The 25,185-nt window shown below is 44.8% G+C and overlaps 1 protein-coding gene across 2 annotated transcripts; it reads left to right on the top strand.

The window, feature by feature from the left end:
- On the top strand, positions 1-25,185 carry LOC141167091 (transmembrane 4 L6 family member 5-like). 2 transcript variants are annotated; one of them, XM_073654439.1, is made up of 5 exons: positions 1-352; positions 3,004-3,069; positions 15,392-15,555; positions 15,873-16,071; positions 24,977-25,185. In XM_073654439.1, exons 1-4 carry the CDS (start codon positions 170-172, stop codon positions 16,066-16,068), a joined length of 609 nt encoding a protein of 202 aa, XP_073510540.1. In that variant the 5' UTR covers positions 1-169; the 3' UTR covers positions 16,069-16,071; positions 24,977-25,185. The 2 variants fall into 2 exon arrangements, with proteins under 2 accessions (XP_073510540.1, XP_073510539.1); XM_073654438.1 differs by having other exon boundaries at positions 6-352; positions 15,873-16,084.

The following is a 25,185-nucleotide window of genomic DNA, read 5'->3' as shown; positions in this document are numbered from 1 at the left end:
CATCAGGTCCAAACTTCACAGTTTTATGCAGCTGTGACTCTAGAAGCAATAAGGAAGCGGCCATCGGTGGAGGAGCTCACAAGCCTCCTGAGGTCCCCGCTCTCCTGTCTCTGGGGTCTCCCACCACGTTGGTCCCCTTCCTCTTGCCTCAACATCTCCCTCTACAGCCATGTGCACAGGAGACTGCTCTAAATTCATCGGGGTCTCCTTGTACCCGTTCTGCGCCCTGTGCATCATCTGTAATATATTGCTGCTCTTCCCTGGTTGGACCACCGAGGCTGTGAGCGACCCCCAGGAGAAGCTCACGCCTGAAGTTCTGTATCTCGGAGGATTTTTTGGAAGTGGATTTCTAGTAAGTGATGGAGGATAAAGTATGGGGGACAAGTTGTTTTCCTGGAAGGGATGTCAATGCATGTAGGTATCCTCAACATCATTAACCCACCCCAGAGACACCCGGGGCTTGTGAAAAATAAAAGCTCAGGCGTAAAACAAACGTGGCCAGTATTATTTAGCAGCATTACTTTTGAGTGCAACTGCAGTACTTTGTGGGCACTATATGGCAGTATTATGGGATTATGTAAGTTCTTTAAGAGAAAGGCGAAGTAAATTATTTAGATACAGTATTATGTTGGTTATATTGTCTAGATGTTGTATATCATTTGGGCACTATATGGCGGTATTATGTGGCTTCTTTAAGAGATTTTTGGTTGGATACAGTATAATTTGGGCACTATAAGGCAATATTATGCAGATTTAATAAGAGTATTCCTTGGATTCTGCATATCATGTGGCTGTTATAGGGATGAATTATGTGGGATCTATATGGCAGTATTATATAGGTTCATTATAAGGCTATGTGCCCACGTTGCATTTATGAAGCAGAAAATTTCTGCTGCATAAATGCAAGTCCTCTCCCGGAATAACGCATGCGGAATTCCGCACGCGTTTATCGCGCATTTTTCGCGCGTTTATCACGCGTTTTCCACATGCGGAATTGCCTTGCATTTTTTATGCATTGGACAAAGGCAATTCCGCTTGCGGAAACGCAAAATTAAATGACATGCTGCGGATTTTTGAATGCGGCATAAACGCTGCGGAAAAATCCGCAGCATGTGCATAGAACTTGCGGAATCCCATTGGGGACCATGGGGTGCGGATATACATGCGTTTTTCAAGCGTTTACGCTGCGGAAATTCCGCAGCATATACGCTTGAAAAATGCTACGTGGGCACACAGCCTAAAAGATTATTATTTGGATGCTGTATTTTAATTGAGCACTATATGGCAGAATAATGTGCTTCCAATAAAAGTATTCTTTGGATGTTGTATAATATTTAGGTATGATATGGCGGTATCATGTCATTTCATTTGGATGCTGGATATCATTTGGGCACTATATGGCAGTATTATATGTGTTCTTTAAGAGAGTATTATTTTGATGCTGTACAGTATATAATATGAACATAATATAGCAGTATTATGTAGGTTCATGAAGAATATTATTTGGACTCCAAATATTATTTGGCCACTTTATGGCAGCATTATGTAGGTTCTTTAACAGCGCATTAAGTGGATGCTCTATATCCTTTCTGCATTATATGTCAGTATTTTGTAGGTTTATTCAGTGTTGCTTAGATGCTGTATTTAATTTGAGCACTGTATGGTGGTATTATGTAGGTTCATTAAGAGAATATTTCTTGGATGCTGCATAACATTTTGGCACTACATGGCAGAATTATATGGATTCTTTATGAGAATGTTATTGCAGTGCGGTATATGATTTGGGCATAATATGGCCGTATTATACAAATTATTTAAGAGTGTATTGTTTTGATGCTATACAGTATATAATATGCACACAATATAACAGTATTATTGTAGGTTCATGAAGAGTATTATCTGGATACTAAATATTATTTTGGCAGAATTATGTGAGAATAGATTTATTTTATATTGTATATCATATGGGTACAATATGGCAATACTTATTATTGAATATATATATATTATTGAGATGCTGCATATCATTTTTGGCACAATATGGCGGTATTTTATATATATATATATATTATTGAGATGCTGTATATCATTTGGGCACAATATGGCGGTATTTTATATATATATATTATTGAGATGCTGCATATCATTTTTGGCACAATATGGCGGTATTTTATATATATATATATATTATTGAGATGCTGTATATCGTTTGGGCACAATGTTTTAGTCTTATGTGGGTTCTTTAAGATAATATTTCAATGCTGTACATTATTTGTATTCGGAAGTGATATGGCGGTATTACAGGGGTACTTTAAAAAAGTATTATTTGGATGTCATATTATATATCTTTTGGGCACTATATGGAGTATTATGTGGATTCTTTACTGTAAGAGCAGAGAAGCTGATGGTCAGGAGGGACAGATCACTTCTACACTGTCAGTGACCCTTAGAACTTTCCATTCTTCACACTTTGCTGTATCTTATGTTATCAGCCCCTCTTTGTTATCAGTATTCTCTGTTATCAGCCATTATGAGGTGGACTGCAATCTCTATACGATTGCTAATCAGGGCGTCTACTGTATCTGAGAATGTTTGCCCCCAATTAGATTGACTCTGAACATAAACATAGTTACCAACATTTTTGGGGGCGTTGAAGCCCCGCCCCCGCTCAGCACTGGACCGCCCACATGTGGGCGAGGTTTACATAATCCTTCAGCCCAGGCGTCATGGGAAATCCCGGACAGCATTTTAACCCTTGATGGATGATCGGCCGTACAGCAATTAAATGTGTACATAGGAGGTGGAGTCAGGGGTTTGGATATAAGGGGTGAAGGGTTAGCAGCCGCACCTGGGTCCTAGTGCCTGAGGGGGCACATGATTCATAATGCTTATATTCTCCACCTAAGGGGGGCAAATGATCAAAAACCCCAAATCAATGAGTGAAAATTGAGTCATATAAACTCCCGGTTCTCCGACCTCACTGACAATTTTTTCTTCTCCTAGGTCCTAATTCCTGCCATTTGCATACAGTACACCGGTCGACGAGGGAAATGTAACAATCGATGTGGGGTAAGATCCTGATGGAACTAAACAAAATACTGAAGACCCCATTGTGGATCCTTAGCCAGTTGGTAGCTTTTAGTGACGTCACCACGTCAGGTCACAATTGGGCATTGTTACCAGGTGACTTGTCGAAACAAGTCCACGTATCAGCTGACGGAACCCTAAGTGACCCCCCACGGAATCCTGGGGTCCTATGGAACTCACGGATATTATCCAAGAGTGGATCAAAGGTGGGCTTGATGGGGCCATAAGAGGACCAGGTTCTGACTAGATTCAGGGCCTTGTCACAACACTGCCAATGAGGTCCAGCAGAAGACCACCCTATATGAAGCAGTCCATGTGCTGCTGGGGGTCATTCACGGGATCATTATAGATGAACACTGTTGTATAGATGGTTAGAAATATTCCCTTTGATGGATCCAGAGTGTCCAAAAGTCAAGTCATGACTTGGATTGGAGCGGTCTACAAAGGGACCAGAGGAACCAACCGAGGACAAGGTCCAGACGAGGACAAACTCATAAGATATTTTTGGATTACGGGCTTTTTCAGGGCTACTAGATTGACGTGTTCTCACAATAGGCCATTGGGGTACAACAGCTGATTGAAGGGGCCTCCAGAGCTCTTCCTTCACTGTTTACCAGGTACAGCCCCATACTCCTATGAGTGGCAGAGCCTGGTATTACAACTAGTGTTGAGCCACCCCCGTAGTGTTCGAGTTTGGTTCGGTTCGTTGAACACCCGTGTGTTCGCCGAACTGTTCGTCGAACTGTTCGTCGAACACCTTCGAACACCGTTAAAACCAATGGCAGGCAAACAAAAACACATAGAAACACATAGAAAACACCTTCAAAGGTGTCCAAAAGCTGACAAACTGCTCAGAAGACACAACTAACACATGGAAAAGTGACAAGTACATATAGTCATGCGAAAAGAAAAGAGGTGGAGGAGTAAAAGGAGGGGGAGACACAGATATAGGCATGTCATGCCCTTCTAAAATCCAAAAAGTGAGAAGCCGACACGGCCAGTCCGCTCCTGCCCGTGCCACCTCCGTGTCGCCGGGTTTGTGCCAGAGCCGCGGTGAACCCTGACGGTCAGCCCCCCTCTCCCAATACTGGTGCCTGTCCGCTGGTGGGTCGAGCGAGCCCCCCTGTGGTGGAGGCAGCTCTAAGCTTTTTAATTTAAATTGTCTCTCTAATTTGAATGAATACACTTTAAATCCATTTACAAGGATCTATTGGAGGGCAAGTCTCATGCCAGCAGCCGCGTAATTCCAGCTCCAGTAGCGTCCACTAAAGCTGCTGCAGTTAAAAAGCTTTTATAAGGATCGAGCTCGGCTGTCCACCGCAAGGCATCCTACTGCCAGTCCCAGCCCCTATGCCTTGGGGTGCCTCCTGATGCTCTTCACTAAGTATCCCATGGTCCCGAATCATTTCCTTTGAAAAAATTAAGTGTCTAAACTACAGGTGGTGTAGCTTGCTTAACAGCCGGGATAATCCGCTGACTAGCAGACACTGCTACTAGGCACAAAGTATTTCCTGGGCTAGATGCAGTTAAAAATTTGTAATTAGATACTCTCGTTGGATGCTGAGAAAGCATTCCATAGAGTCTCCTGGCACGCCATATATGATTCTCTTAAAAAGCTTGGGGTAGGGGTCTAGGGGACCCTTTTATAGCCAAAATCACGGCCCTGTATCGCAATACGTCACCTAGGCTGAAGATAAATGGAATTGTAGCACCCTGAGGGCTCGGTTGCTACAGACGTATTGCACCTCACTCAGAGGTGTGATATCTCACTCTCAGGTAAGGATGGAGTGTGGATCAGGACCCGACACCTGCATGCATTACACCACATTGCCGTGGGGCAGGGCGACCAATATGCCCCTGAGATGGGCACGACAGTCCCTGTCCCTGGCTGGAGTGGGGGGAGGGAACACTGAGGAAGGGGAACCCTGTAGTGCAGGAGCAGGGAGGAAGCAGTTCCTGGGTGCATTGAGAAGGGAGTATAAAAGGTGGGCACCATCTTAGTTCAGTGCAGAGAAGTCTGAGCAGAAGTGGCAGGGAGCAGGGGCTCTGCATGAGCTCTGCTCCGGAGGCGGGCCTAGTAACAGAGGCCCAGGCCTGGAAGAGGGAGAAGGAAGGAAGAGGAGCGGAGAAGGCTCCAGGAACGAGGAATGAAGGGATCCCAGGGGTGCGGACGGGCGAGTCACCACCGCACGCCCGAATCCACCTGCGTGGAGGGGTCAGGCCAAAGGGGGAGACCGGTCCCCGAACTAGTGGAGGCAGGAAACGACCCTCAGCTAGAAACCGGAGGCTCTGACATTTTATGTGGCGCAGCCCCTCGCTACACCCGCTAGGAAGGCACCACATAGGGTCAGGGAAACTGGCGCCAAGTTTACCAAGAGGAGGCCCGAGGCAGCCGGACAGAAGTGTTGGTAAGAAAGGCCAGACAAAGGACACACAAAGGGGGTCCCGTGAAGTGCTCCAAAGTTATCTGGGAGTTGTCTGAGCCCCTCACCTGGTGAGCACAGTACGACGTGGGCAGCCGTTACCTGCAGACGTGGTCTGGATAATAAGAACTGTGAGTAAAGGCCCTGGACTGCATCACTGACTCCGTGTCGTTACTGCTGCTGCCCTGCACCATCACCCCCATCCTCCGCATACACTGCCCTGAGGCTATACTCCTCCCGTGGGGAGTTATGCTACGCTCTGCTGCACCCACAACACCAGCCTCAGCGGTCTGCCCTGGAGCGGCGGTTCACTCTGACCGCAATCCACGGGTGGCGTAGTCGGACATTTAAACATCAAAACCACATAAATAGTTCCGCCACTAGTTTGACCGCCCTGAGCCACGGAACCGGGTTGCCGCCACGGAGACTACAACCACCAGCATCCACCAAAAAGGGTCCGGCTCCGGGTGTCCCAAGGCCCAGGGGGTGCGTCAGAACATTTTCATCACCTTTCACAATCACCAATGGGACAAGGCAGGGATGTTCTCTGTCCCCTCTCTTATACATCCTAGTGACGGAGCACCTGCTCTCATCAATTCGCCATAACCCCAATATTAGGTGGATTGAGGTGGGAGGCACCGAGTACAAGTGCTCTCTATTTGCTGATGATGTCCTAGTATATATCACTCAATCACATATATCCATCCATGCTGTCATGGCTGAAATAGATCACTTTGTTACATGGTCAAATTTTAAAATCAATGCAGCGAAGTCTGAGGCCCTCGATGTCTCCCTCCCCAAATCCATATAGGATTCCATCCAGTCCAACTTTCCCTTTGCCTGTCCCTCACAGGGTATCAAATACTTAGGAATTCCTATTCATAGAGACCTCTCCCATCTATGTTATCTTAATTTTGGGCCCTTTTTTGAACAACTCCATACAGACCACGGTTGGCAAGTTAGAACTGTAAGATTCACTACGTGAACCGCTGGTGTTTTGTGGAAAAGCACATGTACACCGCGTTCCAAATTATTATGCAAAAAGTGTTTAGGAGTGATAAGGGAAGAATTTGTTTGTTTGTCAGTTAAACTCATTGATGGTGATGTGTGTCAGGGCTCTTTATATCACTGTAAGCAATTGCAGACACCTGTGCTAATTAGTTTGGCAGGTGTGTCCAATGAAAGGCAAGACTACTTAAGAAGGCTGTCCCACATTATTAAGCAGCCTACATTTTCTGCCAAAATGGGAAAGAAAAAGGATGTGTCGGCTGCTGAGAAGCAACAAATTGTGGAGTGTTTAGGTCAAGGCATGACTACAATCAACATTGTGCGATGATCAGGATGAAGTGTCTTGGCAATCAAGAAGTATGTAGCTGATTCACAGTACACACGTGTGCGTGCTGATAAGGGCAAATTGAGGACTCTTTCCTACAGGCAATTACGTCAGGTTGAAAGAGCAGCGGCCAAAAAGCCTTGTCATAGCAGCAGACAAGTTTTTGAAGCTGCTTGTGCCTCCAACGTCCCCCGAACAACAAGATGCAGAGTCCTTCAGAGGTTTGCAGCTGTGCATACGCCATCCTGTCGACCTCCTCTATCCACTTCACACAAGCAGAAACGGCTCCAGTGGGCCAAACATTACATGAAGACTGATTTCAAAACTGTTTTGTTCACGGATGAGTGCCGTGCAGCGCTCGATGGTCCAGATGGATGGAGTGGAGGATGGCTGGTTGATGGACACCCCACGCAAACACGGCTACAGCGCCAACAAGGAGGAGGTGGAGTAATGTTTTGGGCTGGAATCATGGGGAGAGAGATTGTCGGCCCCTTTAGGATCCCTGAAGGCGCTAAAGATGAACTCCATAATGTATGTGGATTTTCTCAAACAGCACTTCCTGCCATGGTTCAAGAAGAAGAACCGTGTATTTCACAGCAAGATCATTTTTCTGCATGATAATGCACCATCTCATGCTGCACATAAAACATCTGCATCTCTGGCTGATATGGGCATAAAAGGGGACAAACTTATGGTGTGACCCCCATGCTCCCCTGACCTCTACCCCATTCAGAACCTTTGGAGCATCATTAAAAGGAGTGTCTATGATGGCGGGAGGCAGTTCACATCTAAGCAACAGCTCTGGGAGGGTATTCTGTCCTCATGCAAAACAATTGAAGCAGAAACCATCCAAAACCTGACAAATTCAATGGACGAGAGAGTTCAGAAGCTCCTTTCGAACAAGGGGTCCTATGTGAAAATGTAACATCACCTAGAATAAAGTTTTGAGTTGAAAACTGTTTGATTTCAGTTTCTAACAACCTGCTAATGCTTATAATTTCAAAAATGACCATTTTTTTGGTCTTTATTAAAATGAAAAGGTTGATCGAAAAGCTTGGGGGATCTAAGAGTGTGGCAACCCAGTAGTCATGATTACTTCGAATTCTGACAATATGAGGGTCATGCTGCAGGTAGTGCAGCAAGAAGGCACTTATGTGTCTTGCGCATCTCGGAGCCCCAAAATTATTTTCCGGGCTAGATGCAGCTAAAAATTATTTAAAATTTTAAATCTGGTGAAGCTTTAGTATAGATGGCCTAATAGGATCAGTGCTGCACACTGCTACAAAGCCCAAATTATTTTCCAGCCAAGATACAGATAAACATGATTAGTAATTTGAAAGCTTAAAACGGTTGGTAGGGTGATTTTAACCAATCATCAAGCTTTTACTCTCCCCAGGATGACACAGGGGTAGAAAAGTCGTTTCGGATCCATGATTTGTTCATCTTTATGAACGTGAGTCTGTCTACATTATCAGTGGAGAGCCGCGTGCGCTTATCTGTCAGCACACCACCAGCAGCGCTGAACACACGTTCAGACAGAACGCTGGCTGCGGGGCATGACAAGATCTCCAAGGCGTAAGTGGCTAGCTCCGGCCATTTATCCAGATTGGAAGCCCAAAAAGAGCAAGGGTCCAGTGACACAGTCGTGGCTTCAATGTTTACTTGGAGATACTCCTGTACCATCGTCTCTAGGCGTTGACTATGTGTCAGACTTCTTGTCTCCTGTGGCCTTGCAAAGGATGGGCTAAAAAAGTGGTGAAATGATTCCGCAAAATTGATGTTACCAGCAGATACTGTGGTTCTGTTACGGTTTGAGTGCTGAACACTTGACGGTCCCACGGTTGGCAAGTTGGAACTGTGAGATTCACTACGTGCACCACTGGTATTTTGTGGAAAAGCACATGTAAGATTCTGCAACAGTCTCTGCTGATACTCCTGCATGCGTGCATCCCTTTCTATGGCAGGAATAATTTCTGCAAATTTACTTTTGTACCGGGGATCTAACAGTGTGGCAACCCAGTAGTCAGGATTATTTCTAATTCTCACAATTCGAGGGTCATGTTGCAGGTAGTGCAGCAAGAAGGCACTCATGTGTGTTGCGCATCCAGGAGCACCAAGTCCCTGTTGTGTTGGTGGCGAGGTAACAATCATGCTTCCTTCCTCTGTCCTCTCCCCCCAACCTCGCACAACAGAAATGTGATCAAGGTCTCCCTCATCTGATGAGTCTTCCATCAGTTCGTCCTCCACTTCTTCCTGGGCTCCTGCACCTTCCTCACTAGTTTGGCTGCTACCATGCGCCCTGGTAAAACCATCTCCCCCACCCTCACATGCCTGCCGCCTTGGTGCTGCCGACCGTCTGGACCTTGCAGATGTTAGCCCTTCCGCATACAACTCCTCCTCCTCTACTTCCTCCACCTCCTCTTGTGCCACCACCTGACTCCGAATTCTGTTTAACATGTGCTCCAGCATGTAAATCACCGGAATAGTCATGCTGATAATGGCATCATCAGCACTAAACATCTTCGTCGCCATTTCAAAACTGTGCAGAAGGGTGCATAGGTCCCTGATCTGAGACCACTCCTCCAGCGTGATTTGCCCCACCTCTGAATCTCGTTGGCCCAGGCTATACGTCAGAACGTATTGCACCAGGGCTTGTCGGTGCAACATGTGCAGAGTTGAATTCCACCGGGTAGGCACATCGCATTTTAGCCGGTGAAGTGGCAGGCCCAACGACTTCTGTAGAGATGTAAGTCGCTGAGCTGCGGGATGCGAACGGCGGAAGTGAGCACACAGCGACCGTGCCCTCTGCAGAAGGCCATCTAGTCTGGGATAGTGGGCTAAAAATTGCTGGACAACCAGGTTCAACACGTGAGCCATACAAGGCACGTGTGTGACATTGCCCCGGCGAAGGGCCGCACCCAGGTTTGCAGCATTGTCGTACACGGCCTTCCCTGGTTTCAGGTCCAGTGGAGACAACCATTCATGAAATTGGTTCTCCAGAGCTGACCACAACTCCTCAGCTGTGTGACTCACATTTCCCAGACATTTCAATGTAAAAACCGCCTGATGACGTTGAGCCCTACTGCCAGCATAGTAAGGAGGTGTGCAGGATCCCTTCTGCGCAGTTAGAAAGCTTGTGGCATGACCAGACAGGCTTTGGGTGCAGGTGGAAGACCGAGAGGAGGTTGAGGAGGCAGAAGCAGTGGAGGAACTTTGACATAAAGAGGATTGACGCACAACTCGTGGGGACGGCAAGACTTGGACAGCAGCCCCTTGTCCTGCTGTCACCATAGTTACCCAGTGCCCAGTCAGCGACATGTAACGCCCCTGTCCATGCCTACTCGTCCAAGTGTCTGTGGTGAAATGCACCCTGTCACACACAGAGTTTCTCAAAGAAGCGGTGATGTTGTGTGCGACATGCTGGTGGAGCGCAGGCACACCTTTCTTTGAGAAGTAGTGCCGACTGGGCATCTGGTACTGGGGCACTGCGACGGACATAAGGTCTCGAAAATCCTCTGTGTCCACCAGGCGGAAAGGCAGCATTTCTGTAGCCAAGAGCTTGCAGATGGTGAAATTCAACCTCTTAGCTTTCTCATGGCTAGGAGGAAATGGTCTTTTACTTGTCCACATCTGAGGGACCGAGGGCTGGCTATTGTGCTTAGACGGGGTTGATAAGGGTGTCCCCGGCAAACTGCCGGTCTGTGAGGAAGATGCAGGCGGACATGTTAGGTTGCCTTGATCCAAAGGTGGTGCTATCGATGTCGGACAGCGCTCAACACCAGCTGGTGTTCCCACCTCCAAAGAAAATGATGACCTGCCAATCACGCTGGCTGTTGCGGGTAAAGAGGTGGCAGGTCTGCGCCCCAAAACAGGTGTGACTGCTGTCCCCCCAGTCACAGAGGATGAAGAGGCCGCGGATGCACAAGATATGGCAGACGGTGGTTGGCCCGGCCGGCTAGGCCGCATTGTAGCACACTGAGCTTCCCACTGCAACTTATGCTTCATGTCCATGTGCCGGTTCATGCATGAAGTACTCAAACTATGTATTTTTTGGCCTCTACTTAGCTTTTGCTGACAAATGTTACAGATAACACGAGTTGGGTCATCTTTATGAATCTGAAAAAATGCCCAGGCTATGCAAGGCTTAGCACCCATGCGACCTGAAGAGCCACCACGACTTGTGGTGAGAGGCAGAGTTGTCTTTGAGGATGCAGTTGTTGACGTGCTTCCAGTACTACGTCTCTGTCCAGGAAGGCGCAACCTGACTTCGTCATCACTAGCATCTTCCTCCACCTCCTCTGCTGACCTCATCTCTTGGCTGACTGTGGGTTGACAGTAAGTGGGATCTCCAACCTCATCATCATCACCCTGTGCGTTATCACACCCGTTGTCCTCAGAGCCAACCTGTTCCTGCCCTGACAAAAAACTAAAGTTGTCGCTCCAATCAGGTATTTGAGTCTCATCATCGTCTTCCTCATTGTCTCCACCAACAGGAGTTACAGTTTGGGAATGAGGGTCTACATTATGGTCAGAACCTTCTGCGTCTGGTCCTGGATCCGACTCATAAAGATTCTGGGCATCAGTGCAGATCATTTCCTCGTCTGGATTCACAGAAGCGCTGGAGTCGACCTCTGATTCCCAGGCTATAGTATGAGTAAACAGCTCTGCAGACTCAACCATCTGTTCTACCTCATACTCAGACGGGCAGCTGGAGATTTGGGAGCTGTGAGGAAGCAAGTGCGATTTGGGTGACACCTTTGAGGACTGGAGTATTTGTGATGTTGAAGTTGATGTGGAGGAGAGCCCACTTAAAGGAGCACTTGATATCCGTTGAAGCACCTGCTGTTTTTGTGCCTCATCTGGAATTTGTAGCGATTGGCGTGGCCGTAAGAAAGGGATCTTATCACATTGTCCGCTAAAAGAAGTAGACATTTTAGTTTGGCTGGAAGATGGTCTTTCTTCTGCACCTACCCCACGGACACAACCTTTTTTCCCCTTCCCAACACGCCTATTCCCCTTTCCACCAGCAGCAGACCTTTTTCCACTCATTTTGGTGGTTAACTAATTCACAACTCTGGAGTTGTTTGCACAAAAAAACAATGGATGGTAACCGAGCAGAGCTGAGTGGCCAAACTGTGGTATTAGGCCAAAACTATTGGCTGGGTTAGATGCAGAAAAAAATTATATTCAATTTGCAACCTGATGGAGGTCAGTATAGATGGACTAATACAACAAGTCCCACACACTGCTAGAAGGCCAAATATTTTTTCAGAGCTAGATGCAGAAAAAAATTAGATTCAGTTTGCAACCTGATGGAGGTCAGTATAGATGGACTAATAGAATGATGCTATGCCCAAAAGATTTTACTTCACTAGGTGCAGTAAAAAAATTGGTATTCTATACACAGGTGGTATATCTTGCAACACAGATAGGCTACTCCACTGACTAACACACTCTGCAATAGGCCAAAAAGGATTAGCTTTGCTAGATTCAGCCAAATGCTGTGAAAAAAACTTGCACAGCACTGGCACAGACTTGCCTGGCAAAAACTGATAGGAACTGATGTAACCTAGTCCTGAAAAGGACTCCAATTACAATTAGTCTTTACTCCCACAATCTATCTATTTAAGAGCACAGACCTGCCTGATAAAAGTCGTAGGAAATGCTGTAACCTAGTCCTTAAAAGGACTGCAATCACAACTATTCCCTACTCCCAAGCTATCTGTAGATTTGTGCGAAAATTGGCTTGAAATTAACAAGGTATAGCGCACACAGCAACAGCGGTGCCGTCTAACACGCAGCTGCAGCAGTGAGAAAATGGTGGCGACGGGGAAAATGGCTTGGTCTTATAGGGCAAGGACATGTGACATACACTGCCAATGACACATGCCCTTGCTTGTGTGAAAAACAGCAGTTCGCTCCGTGTGTGCGCTGCTGATAGGCTGACAGATTGCAACTCCCCACTGCAAATGCGGGAAAGAGAAAAAAAAATGGAGATCTTCATTATTCCTGCAGAGATCCATCCCCTGCCCCTCCCCCCACCCCGCTGTACACTCAAACTGCGTATTAACATTAATTTTCATCATTACTGAGAAAAAATCCAGTTATGATTTTGGTGCACGAACAGTTATCGAACATAACCTCGAACAGCCGAATTTTTCTCAAATTGTTCATGTTCGCCGAACGGCTCGAACACCGCCCAAAACAGCTCGAATTTGAGATTGGCGAACAGTTCGAGTAGAACAACGCTCATCTCTAATTACAACTCATGGAAACTCAGTTCAACCTCGGTAAATAGGACTGAGCTGCAATACCAGGCGCCGCCACTATCGAAGATGTGGAGCTGTTAAACAATGAAGAAGGTGATACGCTTCCAACCAGCCGATAGATGGGGTTCCTGAGTATTTCACCCCTCTCGTACCCTTTATTTGTTACACAGTTTACTAGACCAATAATTATATCACCTGCTTGAAAAATGGTAACACTAGGGTCCATCATATTATGTTATATGCTAGAGCTTAAGGAACATCCCTCTGGTGAACCCCTGGTATCTACAGCCAGGACCATTATACATTCTCATAGACTAGTGCCAGTCTGCCTCTTATAACGTCAACTATCACTGCAGCCCTCCACCAGTCAGGCCTTTATGGCAGAGTGGCCTGACGGAAGCCTCTCCTCAGTGCAAGACATATGAAAGCCCCCATAGAGTTTGCTCAAAAACACATGAAGGACTCCCAGACTATGAGAAATAAGATTCTCTGGTCTGATGAGACGAAGATAGAACTTTTTGGTGATAATTCTAAGCAGAATGTGTGGAGAAAACCAGGCACTGCTCATCACTTGCCCAATACAATCCCAACAGTGAAACATGGTGGTGGCAGCATCATGCTATGGGGGTGTTTTTCAGCTGCAGGACGACTGGTTGCAATTGAAGGAGACATGAATGAGGCCAAGTACAGAGATATCCTGGATGAAAACCTCTTCCAGAGTGCTCTGGACCTCAGACTTGGCTGAAGGTTCACCTTCCAACAAGACAATGACCCTAAGCACACAGCTAAAATAACAAAGGAGTGGCTTCAGAGCAACTCTGTGACCATTCTTGACTGGCCCAGCCAGAGCCCTGACCTAAACCCAATTGAGCATCTCTGGAGAGACCCGAAAATGGCTGTCCACCAACGTTCACCATCCAACCTGACGGAACTCGAGAGGATCTGCCAGGAAGAATGGCAGAGGATCCCCAAAATCCAGGTGTGAAAAACTTGTTGCATCATTACCAAGAAGACTCATGGCTGTACTAGCTCAAAAGTGTGCTTCTACTCAATACTGAGCAAAGGGTCTGAAGACTTATGACCATGTGATATTTCAGTTTTTCTTTTTTAATAAATTTGCAAAAATTTCTACATTTCTGTTTTTTTTCAGTCAAGATGGGGTGCAGAGTGCACTTTAATGAGAAAAAAAATGAACTTTTTAGAATTTACCAAATGGCTGCAATGAAACAAAGAGTGAAAAATTTAAAGGGGTCTGAATACTTTCCGTACCAACTGTATATGCCCCTCATAGACTAGTGACAACCTGTTCCCAACTATGCCCTTCATTGAGTAGTGCCAGCATGCACCCATGTATGCCCCTCATAGACAAGTGGCAGCCCGTACCCCTAAAAGACCCTTCATAATCCTATGCTTCTATGAACCCCTGAAATCCGAGAGCCTTTATATATCACTCATAGACTAGTTCCAGCTTGTGACCCTAGAAACCTCTCAGAGCTTGTGCTGTTATATACCACGCATGAATTAGTAGCCTACCCATAGAGACCCCCTCCTGCCAGCCCCCTACCTGGTCATAGCGCGGTGGTCTTTCGGTGTTTGCTGCCTTTATGGGCAGATGACAAGCAGGGTCGAAATTCATTCAGAAGGTGGAAGCCAGCACCTGACCACTGCCACCAATCCTCACCACAATTGAAGCCGATCTGTCACTAGCCATAAATAGGTCATTCATTTACCTGGTGTGAACGCCGCTGTTCTCCTGAATCTGTCGATGTTTTTCGTTTCTCCCTCCTCCTCTGCGTTCCTGAGATATGGCCTCCTCTTCCTTAGTCTTTGTAGTCAACTAGGTGGGGTCTCCAAGAAGATGCTCACAGAGAAGAATTGGAGACCACGCCCATTTGGTAACAAGACTAGATTTATAAGCAGGGAAGAGGCAGCCATATCTCAGGAACGGAGAGGAGCAGGAAGAAAAGAAAGACATCGCCGGATTCAGGAGAACAGCGGCGTTTACACCAGGTAAAAATAATACTAATTTATGGCAAGTGACAGGTCCTCTTTAAGCAAGTCGGTAACAGCGATCTGCACCCTGACTGCTCAGTGTCCCCCAGAAGCAGCAATTTAGTGTCAGAGTCACATGACCCTGAAGATTGCCATGGAAACTGGCCTGTGGATGCCAGTGGTCTTCTACGGGCTACCAAAAAAAGTGCCAAGGTGGCACGCTGGTACGCCCTGTGTGTATTACGCCTATGAGTATGAATGAAGCTCATTGACTCCTCTTTCCCTAGATGCTAGTCTCCATCGCCTTGGCGGCCATTGCTGTTTGTGGATCCCTCTATGGATTCGTCACCTCGCTGCTTGGTCTCATCCACGGCCCTCAGTGTTATTACAAGTTCATCAATGGACAGCAGCACTGGACGTCGCCCTTCAAACTAGACAGGGAATTTATAGAGTAAGTGTCCAACGGTGGAAGGAAGAAATGACTATTTTTTCTAAGATGTCCTCTAAAATCGGTGAAATATGTGGACTATTACTAACGCACTTTAGGCCTCGCGTATCAAAACAGTCAAATAATAAGAAATCCTTTGTTTCCCATAGCAACCAATCAGAGCTCAGCTCTCATCACTTAAACACCTCTGGAAAAATGAAAGCTCCGCTGTGATTGGTTGCTCCGGTAAAATGAAAGCTTTGCTGCGATTGGTTGCCATGGGCAATATATATAGATGTTCTTTCAGTCACTTTTCATAACTCTCCGTTGTCTCCTCACAGCCTGGACAGCAGCTACCTCTTCCACAGAGAGTCCTGGTCCCGGTGTACCATACCGATTGGAGTGGTTGAGTTCAACGTCATCTTCTTCTCCACCATCATGGTGGCCAGCGCCATTCAAGTCATCCTCTGCACCATTCAGATGATTAACGGCTTGTTTGGGGTCCTCTGCGGCACCTGCCAACGGAGAACATACTAGAAGGTGACATGAGCAGGTCCGTTATAATCGCCGCCGAATATTATATACCGAATATTATACGTTATCATTAACCATTTCATGACCAAGGCGATTTTTCGGAGTTTTTTTCCCCCTATCATTCACTGTGTCGTAAAAATTGCCTGGAAACACAATTTTCCAGGTCAGTGCGATTACGTCGATACCAAATTTGAATATATATTTTTTTTATATTTTAGTGGTTAAAAAAAAAATCTGACCTATGTAAAAAAAAAAAGTCAGTGCACCCGTGTGAGGGATTGTTGAGCTGACGTCTGGGATACATGCAACATTTTGATCTTTTTTAGAGGAGTGTCGTAACCGAATATATCAATACTCTGGCATTTTAATTTTTTTTTCCTTTTAGGATTTTAATGTATGGTTTAACCCCTTACTGTCGACAACTGTTTCCACCATCTTGACAGAGCCCCATTTTTCTAACTTGTCATGTGTCACTTTATATGATAACTTTGTAATGCTTTTTCCAATTCCAGTGATTCTGAAACTCTTTTTTTCGTGACACATTGTAATTCATCTTAATGGTGAATTTAGGTTGATAAAATTTGCTTTTTATTTATGAAAATAGCAGAAATGTGGCAAAAATTGTGTAAAATGTGCAAATTTTCAAGCTTCGAATTCGTATGCTCTTATAGCAGACAGTCATACCGCACAAAATAGTGAATAAATGATATTTCCTATATGTCTAGTTTACATCAGCATCATTTTTGAAATGCCATTTTATTTTGTTAAATTATAAGAAGGATTAAAAGTTTGACAGCAATTTTTCATTTTTCCATCAAAATTTACTAAATCTATGCTTATGAAACGTATTTAGTTTGTTATATGTAAAAAAATAAACAAAGAAGAGTGATACCATTTAAAAAACTGCACCCCTCAAAGTTAGCAATCCTAAAAGTCAATATCGACCCTTTATCGAGCCTTGCCACATCACAGGATAAAAGCTACAGCAGAATCTCAATTTGCAGACACGTGTTTCGGTGTGCTGCCCCTGCTTAGTGCAAAGCAAGAGATCTGATTTGGCTGTATAAGAGGCTGTATGGAATAGCTTGTGAACGCCGTGTCAAATTTATAAAGCCTCCGAGGTGCCAAAACAGCAGAAATCTTCCACACATTACCCCATTTTGGAATCTACAGCCCTCAAGAAACGTACCTAAGGGTATACTGTATATATTACCTTTTTCTGAGCCACACCTGCATCTCAAAAGTTTATAACATTGGGACACAAAAATGAAAAAAAAAAATTTTTCCCATTAAAATGATGCTTTAGCTCCAAGTTTTCTTCTTTCGTAAGGCGTAGTAGGAGAAAATGGACCCTACAAGATGTAAAACAAGTTCTCCCAAATGTGGTAATACCCAATATGTGGTTGGAAACAACGGGACTCGGAAGGGAGGAATCACTATTTGACTTTTGGAGTGCAGATTTGTCTGGAACAGTTTGTGGGCGCCACTTGCAGGGCCCTCGAGGTGCCCAAACAGCAGAAATACCCCCAAAGTGATCCCATATTGGAAACTACACCCCTCAAGGAACTCATGTGGGAGCACTTCTTTTGACTTCTGGTACATGCTGATATTTTTTTGCACCAAATTTTTATAAATGGCACAGGTGGTTCATGAATTTAGCGCAAAATAAAAAATACTCTATTTTTGCTTTTGAGGCTATGTGCCCACGTTGCGGACCTGAAGCATATTTTTTACGCTTCTCCCTGGCGGGAAAATCGCATGCGGATATTACATGCGGTTTTCCCGCCAGGTAGAAGCGTTTGTGAGGCGTCTTTGCATGCATTTCCGCATGCGGGTTATCAAGCACTTCTCCAAGCATCACTTGGAAAAGTGCTTGACAACTTGTTCAGAATGGTAAAAATTAAAAAAATAAACTTTATACTCACCTTCCGATGCATTCTCTGCCCCGTCCGGAGTCTTGAGCGGCTCACGCTGTTGTGTGCAGGACCTGCGGTGACGTCATTGAGTCATGTGGTGGGTCACATGACTCAATGACGTGGCAGGTCCTTCAGACAACAGCGCGACGGAGGGAAAACATCAGAAGATAAGTATAAACTTTATTTTATTCTTTTTTTTCCTTTTTCTTTGGTACCCAGGTCTGGATGAGAGTCTCCTCTCCTCCAGACCTGGGTACCATCCGCACATTGATTCCGCTGCGCTTCCGCAAAATTAATGAACATGCTGCGGATTTTTGACCGCAGCATATACGCTGCGGAAAAATCCGCAGCATGGGCATTGACATTGCGGAATGCCATTGGGGACCATGGGGTGCGGATATACATGCGTTTTTCAAGCGTTTACGCTGCGGAAATTCCGCAGCATATACGCTTGAAAAACGCTACGTGGGCACACAGCCTAAAAGGGTTTTGAGGACTTTAACATTGATGGCCCATCCTTAAGTTAGGTCATCAATGTCTGATCGGTGGGGATGCGGTAACTGGCACCTCGCCGATCAACTGTTCCGGTGCTGGTGTCGTCCGGAACTGCTCAGATGCAGAGCTGCACAGCTCCATAAAAAGTGTCTGCGACCAGGTACTGCACCTCCGCCCCCTACTGATTTCAACAGTGGTGGGCATGCAGTACACAGTTGTGGCCACTATACAGTTGACGGAGCTATGCGCTGCAGATCCAGCCGCCACCAGCACTGGGTACAGCTGATTGACTGGGGTGCCAGCTGTGCCCTCACCGATCATACAGTGAGGACCTATCCTAAGGCAAGACCATCAATGTTAAAGTCCCAGACTACCCCATTAAACAGTTTTTTGCTACTTTTTAGCATCAAAAGTCACAAATCCTTTAAAAAAGTCATAAAAATGTGCTAAATTGGAAACTCCTCCAGAAACCTTACTCCGAGCAGGGACTTGCGTGAGATGTGCTAAAAAATAAAAAAAAAAGTGACATTTGGTAAAAGTTACATTTCATGAATCTTTCCTAAATAACTGGATAAGAAAAGCTGACGAGGAAAAAAAAAAAAAAGCCCAAAAAAGAGAAAGCAAAACGTATAGAGAACAGAAATTGTTACGTGGACCTAGGAATTGATGGCTCATCTCAATATGAGATCGGTGGGGTCTGACACGGCCACAACCAGCTGAAAACTGCTAAGTACTGCAGAACATTGACTTTAATGGGAGATAAAGTGCAGTACTCCTCAGTGGCCACTAAACAATGTACGGCGCTGCTGAGTTCAGTCTATACATCTTTTAGGTCCAGCTGCTGCCGGGGCAATTTTCAGCTAATACACTCCCTGACAGAAGTTATGTCGCTTATCCATGTCATGTAAATAAAAGCTTATAACCTGACGCTAAATTCATCCATTGGTTTTATAAATTACTCTTTTGAAAGCTGAAACCCTCCCAAATTTGGTTTAGGTTAAGAAAATAAATTGTCATCAATGCTGAAATATTGATCATTTACTGAACACAGAATGGTCAGATTTTTGGCAAGACAAAAGTTTTGTCGCCCACAGAAAGTAATGTGATATTCAAACAAATAATTATGTTAAAATGCAAATATATGTTGCATAACTTTGGTGAATGAAGTTGTGGTGCTATTAGAGCCATATTTAATATTTTGTGTGACTTCCATGAGCTTGAAGGACGGCATCCATGCGGTTCAACAATGATTCATACAATTTATTAATGAAGTCATCAGGAATAGCAGAGAATGGCGTCTTACATGCCTCCCAGAGGTCATCTAGATTCTTTGGTTTTGTCTTCCAAGCTTCCTCTTTCATCCTACCCCAAACCTGCTCAATGATGTTCATGTCTGGTGACTGGGCTGGCCAGTCCTTGAGCACCGGGATCTTTTTTGCCTGGAGGAACTTTGTTGTAGAGATGGATGGATGAGATGGAGCACCATCCTGCTGGAATGTAAGAGGTCGCTAATACTTCTTGATATTTTAGGCTATTGATATTGCCTTTCACCTTGCATATGTTTCCCACACCCCTATACTGAATGTAACCCCAGACCATGATCTTTCCACCACCAAATGTAAGTGTTTTCTGGGTGTATTTTGGATCCATACGGGATCCAGTAGGTCTCCTGCAGTATTTGCGGCGGCTGTGGTGTAATTCTACTGAAGATTCATCAGAGAAATCCACCTTCTGCCACTTTTCCAGCGTCCATCTGTTCAGCAGGCTGTGGGACTTTGCAAATGCCACACAGTTTTTTATTTGCCTTTTGTTTAGTGTTGGCTTCTGGGCACTGATTCGACCATGGAGGCCATTTCGAGACAGAATCCTACAAACTGTTCTAGTTGACACAGGGACTTGAGGTGACCAGGCCTGTTGGAGCTCTGCTGCAGTGGAAGAGGGGCTTGCTTTGGATTTTCTAACCAACAAACGTTCCTCCTGAGGTGTTGTCTTGCGGGGTCTGCCGGACCTGGGCTTGTTAAACACATCTCCACTCTCTTCAAATCTTTTTTTAATTCTTTGTACTTGGCTCTGAATCACATTAAAGGTGCCAGCCACCTCTGCAGTGGATCTGGTCTTCAGCCTCTTGATAATCAAGGCTTTGGTCTCAGGGTGGATTTTTGGCATGTTGTCAGAGCTCAAGTTGCAGTTAAAGTGAAGGTCTGGGGTGCTGGGTTTCTTTTTATATGCACCCACTAATTAACCGATCATTTACTGAGCACTGGTGAGGATGTAAACTAGGATTGGGTGCATTATATCACCAGGCGACAAAACTTTTGTCTTGCCAAAATCTGACCATTCTGTGTTCATTAAATGATCAATATTTCATCATTGATGCCAATTTATTTTCTTTACCTAAACCAAATTTGGGAGGGTTTCAGCTTTCAAAAGAGTAATTTATAAAACCAATGGATGAATTTAACGTCAGGTTATAAGCTTTTATTTACATGACATGGATAAGCGACATAACTTCTGTCAGGGAGTGTACAGTACCTTGAAAAAGTATTCATATCCCGTGAACTTTTCCACATCTTTTCACATTACACCAACAAACATAAATGTATTTTAATGGGATTTTATGTGATACCAACACAAACTAACAAGTATTTGTGACGCGTACAGGAAATGATACCTGGTTTAATAATTATTTTCAAAATATAAATCAGAATATTGTGACGCACATTAGTATTCAGCGCCCCGAGTCAGTACTTTGTAGGACCACCTTTCTCTACAGTCACTGCTGCAGTCTTTTGGGGTCCGTCTCTCCAGCTTTGCACATCTAGAGGTGACATTTTTGCCCATTCTTCTTTGCACACTCGCTCTCGCTCAGTGAGATTGGATGGGGACGTCTGTGAACAGTAATTTTCACGTCTTGTCACAGATTCTCTGGGATTTGGGTCTGGACTGTGACTGCGCCGTTCACACACTGGAATATGCTCTGATCTAGACCCTCCATTGTAGCTCTGACAGGATGTTTAGGGTCGTTGTCCTGCTGGAAGGTGAAAATATGCCCAATCTCAAGTCTTGTGCAGCCTCTAACAGGTTTTCCTCCAGTATTGCCCTCTATTTAGCTCCATCCATCTTCCCATCAACTTCGTCCAGCTTCTCTGCCCCTGCTGAAGAAAAGCCTCCCCACAGCATGATGCCACCACCACCATGTGTGACGGTGGGGATGGTGTTTTCAGGATGATGTGCAGTGTTAGCTTCCCGCCACACATGGCGTTTTGTATTTAGCCCCAAAAGTTCTCCTTTGATCTCATCTGACCAGAGCACTTTTTTCCACATGCTCGCTGTGTCTCCTACATGGCTTTTTACATACTTCAAATGGGGCTTCTTATGGCTTTCTTTCAAAAATGTCTTTCTTCTTGCCACTCTCCCATAAAGGCCAGATTTGTGGAGTATACAACTAACAGTTGTCCTGTGGACAGATTCTCCCACCTGAGCTGTGGGTCTCTGCAGCTCCTCCAGAGAGACCATCGGCATCTTTGCTACTTTTCTAATTAGTGCTCTCCTTGCTTGGGATTTCAGGTTAGGTGGACGGCCATGTGTTGGTAGGGTTGCATCTGTGCCATACTCCTTCCATTTTTGGATGATGGATTTACCAGTGCTCTGTGAGATGTTGAGAGCTTGGGCTATTTTTTGTTTATAATCTGTCCCAGCTTTACTCTTCTCCACAACTTTATCCCTGACCTGTCTGGTGGGCTCCTTGGTTTTCATGATGTTGTTTGATCCCTAGCGATCGCACATAAACCTCTGATGGATGTAAATATTATTCTGTATCTGCACTGTGTGACTTGGAGTGATAATGCTGTCTATAAAATCCCTTAGGCAACATTCTCACATTTCTGTGAAACGTCTGCGTGCTGCCAGATTTTTTTATCGGATGGTCCACGGACTCGTAGAGTTTTATAGATCCATTCACACATCCATGAAAATCACGGATCTGAGAATGAGATATGTGAGGGTCAGAGAATGTCCTCTTCTGATCTGATTTTGAGGATTAGAATAGGACATGCTCAATGCGTCTATAAAAGCGGGTAGCACACCGAAACTGCACACAAATGCAGGAATGTAGCCTTATTATGTATAGCACAGTCCCTTGGTATATAGTGTACTCACTTATTATGTATAGCACAGTCCCTTAGTATATAGTGAATTCAGTTATTATGTATAGCACAGTCCCTTAGTATATAGTGTACTCACTTATTATGTATAGCACAGTCCCTTAGTATATAGTGTACACACTTATTATGTATAGCACAGTTCCTTAGTATATAATGTACTCAGTTATTATGTATAGCGCCATCCTTACTTACATAGTTTCCTCTTTTATTATGTATAACACCCTCCCTTATTACAAACCATCCTCTCTAACTCTAGGGGGTCACATTTGAGGGGATCATACTGTGTTGGGGTCACCATACTTTGCCTTGGGAGTTGAGGTGGGGTACGGTAGGGTCATTATACTGTGCATGTGGAGGAATGCACCATAGGGGTATCATACTTTTTGGGGGGCACTTTTGTTGGCATCATACTTTATGGGGGCAATGAAAGAGGAATCTAGGAATTCAGCAGGAGGAAAATTACTACGTAAAGGATGGAAAGTTGTGAGATCTGCTCTTCTGTGACCCCGACAATTATTTACATTTTTTTTTGGGGGGGAGGGCAATTAGAACTTCTGCTATGGGGCCCCATGATTCCTATGTACGCCCCTGCCTGGTTGGTTAGTTTAGGATTTCTATCTGTGGTCCAGACGTCCTGGATGACCAGATGTAATGTAAGCACTTGAATGAGTGATGTCCTGTAGGGACTAAGATAATTGATTTAAGAACTAGATAGGCAATGACACCAGAATAAATAAATATATAAAAAGTTACCAATGAATATTATACTGGTGTTTGAGCTGGTATTGTGGCTTAATTGCCCTCGGCAGGCACGGATTGATTTGTGGTTGTTATCCACAGTCCTGACGCCACCAGTGGACCAGCAGTAGTATATGGATACAAGGAGTATTATCCTGTGAGGACTAAAGTTAAATTATGCACTGGTTAATGCAAACAGCCAAGGGCAAATGGAGATAGAAAATGCATAAAAATAAATATCAAAACATCAACGCTGATTATAAGTGAAGCGGTTAGGTAGAGGCAGAAGTGGCTATTAGGGCTTGCTAGCTTCGATATTGGCGCCATTAGTTGACCGTGCCTTTGGTGGGGCACAGATTTCCCACTTTTGTAATTGCAGTAGGATCTGCACAGGACCCTATAAGTCTTGTCGTATATGGTGGGAGCCAGCAGGCTCTATTTCGCGTTCAATAACAGGAGTTAATCCAGTGGGATAAATAGTGCTGACAATAGATCTCTTACAGAGGAATTGCAGGAGCAAGCGTTGGTGATACGGAGGTGGACCTCAGCTTGGTCAGAGTATAACAGAGGAGAGTCGCAACCGACGTACGTCCCGGTGGAGGCTCACGGTGATGTCAGGGGAGGAGGCAGTAATTGCCGGAGTCCCGACGGTAGACTCCGACACAGCCGCGCAGCGCCCGGACGCGCGTAGGAGGTAATAGGACAGGCGTGACATCAGGTCCTGAGCGGTCACGTGACTCGGGTCTTGGACGGAAAGTAAGGAGGACCAATAGGGATCCTACGTGTTTCGGATACTTCAGTGATGAAATTATTTAAGCCCCTTCCATGTACGAGACAATCAGACCAGTAAAACTTGAGACGAAGAAAAAAAGAGTAAAAAAAAAAATAGTCAATCAAGATTTCTAAAAATCAGAAAAAAAAAATATGTTTAGCTCCCAAAAACTGTAGAAAAGAAAGTAAACAGAAAAAAAAGTACATATATCTGTTATCTCAGCCTCAAGAATGATCGGATCTATAAAAATATCAGATTATATATAACCCAATCAGTGAACACAGTAAAAAAAATGCCAAAAATATAGACTTTTTTTTTGTCATACACAAAACAGAGTAAAAAAAGTGATTAAAAAGTAATAAAGTCAGGTATAAAAGCAAAAGGTGTCACTGGAAAAGACATCTCGTCCTGCAAAAAAACAAGCCCCTATTCTGCTCTGTGGGCAAAAAATTTTTAAAAATTTACAGCTGTCAGAATATGATGATACCAAAACGAATTTTTAAGAAAAACAGGCTAGGGGCGCTGATAAGTACACACAGTGCGCCTGCAGCGAGGGCTAAGGGGCCCGACCAAATAGGTTTATTTTTTTATAACGTGAAAATTCGGGGATTTAAACTTTAACTAAACTATAATTTTTTTTTTAATATGCACAACTCATAAAAGGCCCTGCTAGACACATAGTGACCACTAGAGGGCGAAAGGAGAAAACAAAAAATCCATTGCTGTTATTCAGAGAAACAACCGGAGACATCGAATTATAGAGAAATAGAAAGAATTTACAATATTATCATATTTACCTATAACGAGGTCTTTCTTTTCTATCGCAGCAAACAGACGTGCAGGAGCGGTTATACATCACCAGCCCCGCAGGAGCGGTTATACATCACCAGCCCCATCGTCCCAGCGTCACCTTGTGATGTAATTTATATGGAAAGTGTAAGAGAAGAGCCGGAGAACAAAACCTCTGCCGAGACCCCGACCTGCGGATACAACCGGACCCCTGAGGAGCGGGAATAAAATCATTGTGTTATCTGAG

This window comes from Phyllobates terribilis, unplaced genomic scaffold (assembly GCF_046119375.1).
Source record: "Phyllobates terribilis strain yellow unplaced genomic scaffold, ASM4611937v1 Scaffold_11__3_contigs__length_659146591, whole genome shotgun sequence".
In the NCBI taxonomy this organism is placed as follows: domain Eukaryota; kingdom Metazoa; phylum Chordata; class Amphibia; order Anura; family Dendrobatidae; genus Phyllobates; species Phyllobates terribilis.
Note: the sequence above shows the minus strand (reverse complement) of the source record. Positions and strands in the feature narration are given on the sequence as shown.

Excerpts from the sequence above, each read along its gene's own strand:
- LOC141167091 (XM_073654439.1), top strand. The coding sequence starts at position 170 with ATGTGCACAGGAGACTGCTCTAAATTCATCGGGGTCTCCTTGTACCCG. Across the intron at positions 3,070-15,391 it reads AATGTAACAATCGATGTGGG|ATGCTAGTCTCCATCGCCTT; the intron begins GTAAGATCCTGA and ends CTCTTTCCCTAG. Across the intron at positions 15,556-15,872 it reads CTAGACAGGGAATTTATAGA|CCTGGACAGCAGCTACCTCT; the intron begins GTAAGTGTCCAA and ends GTCTCCTCACAG.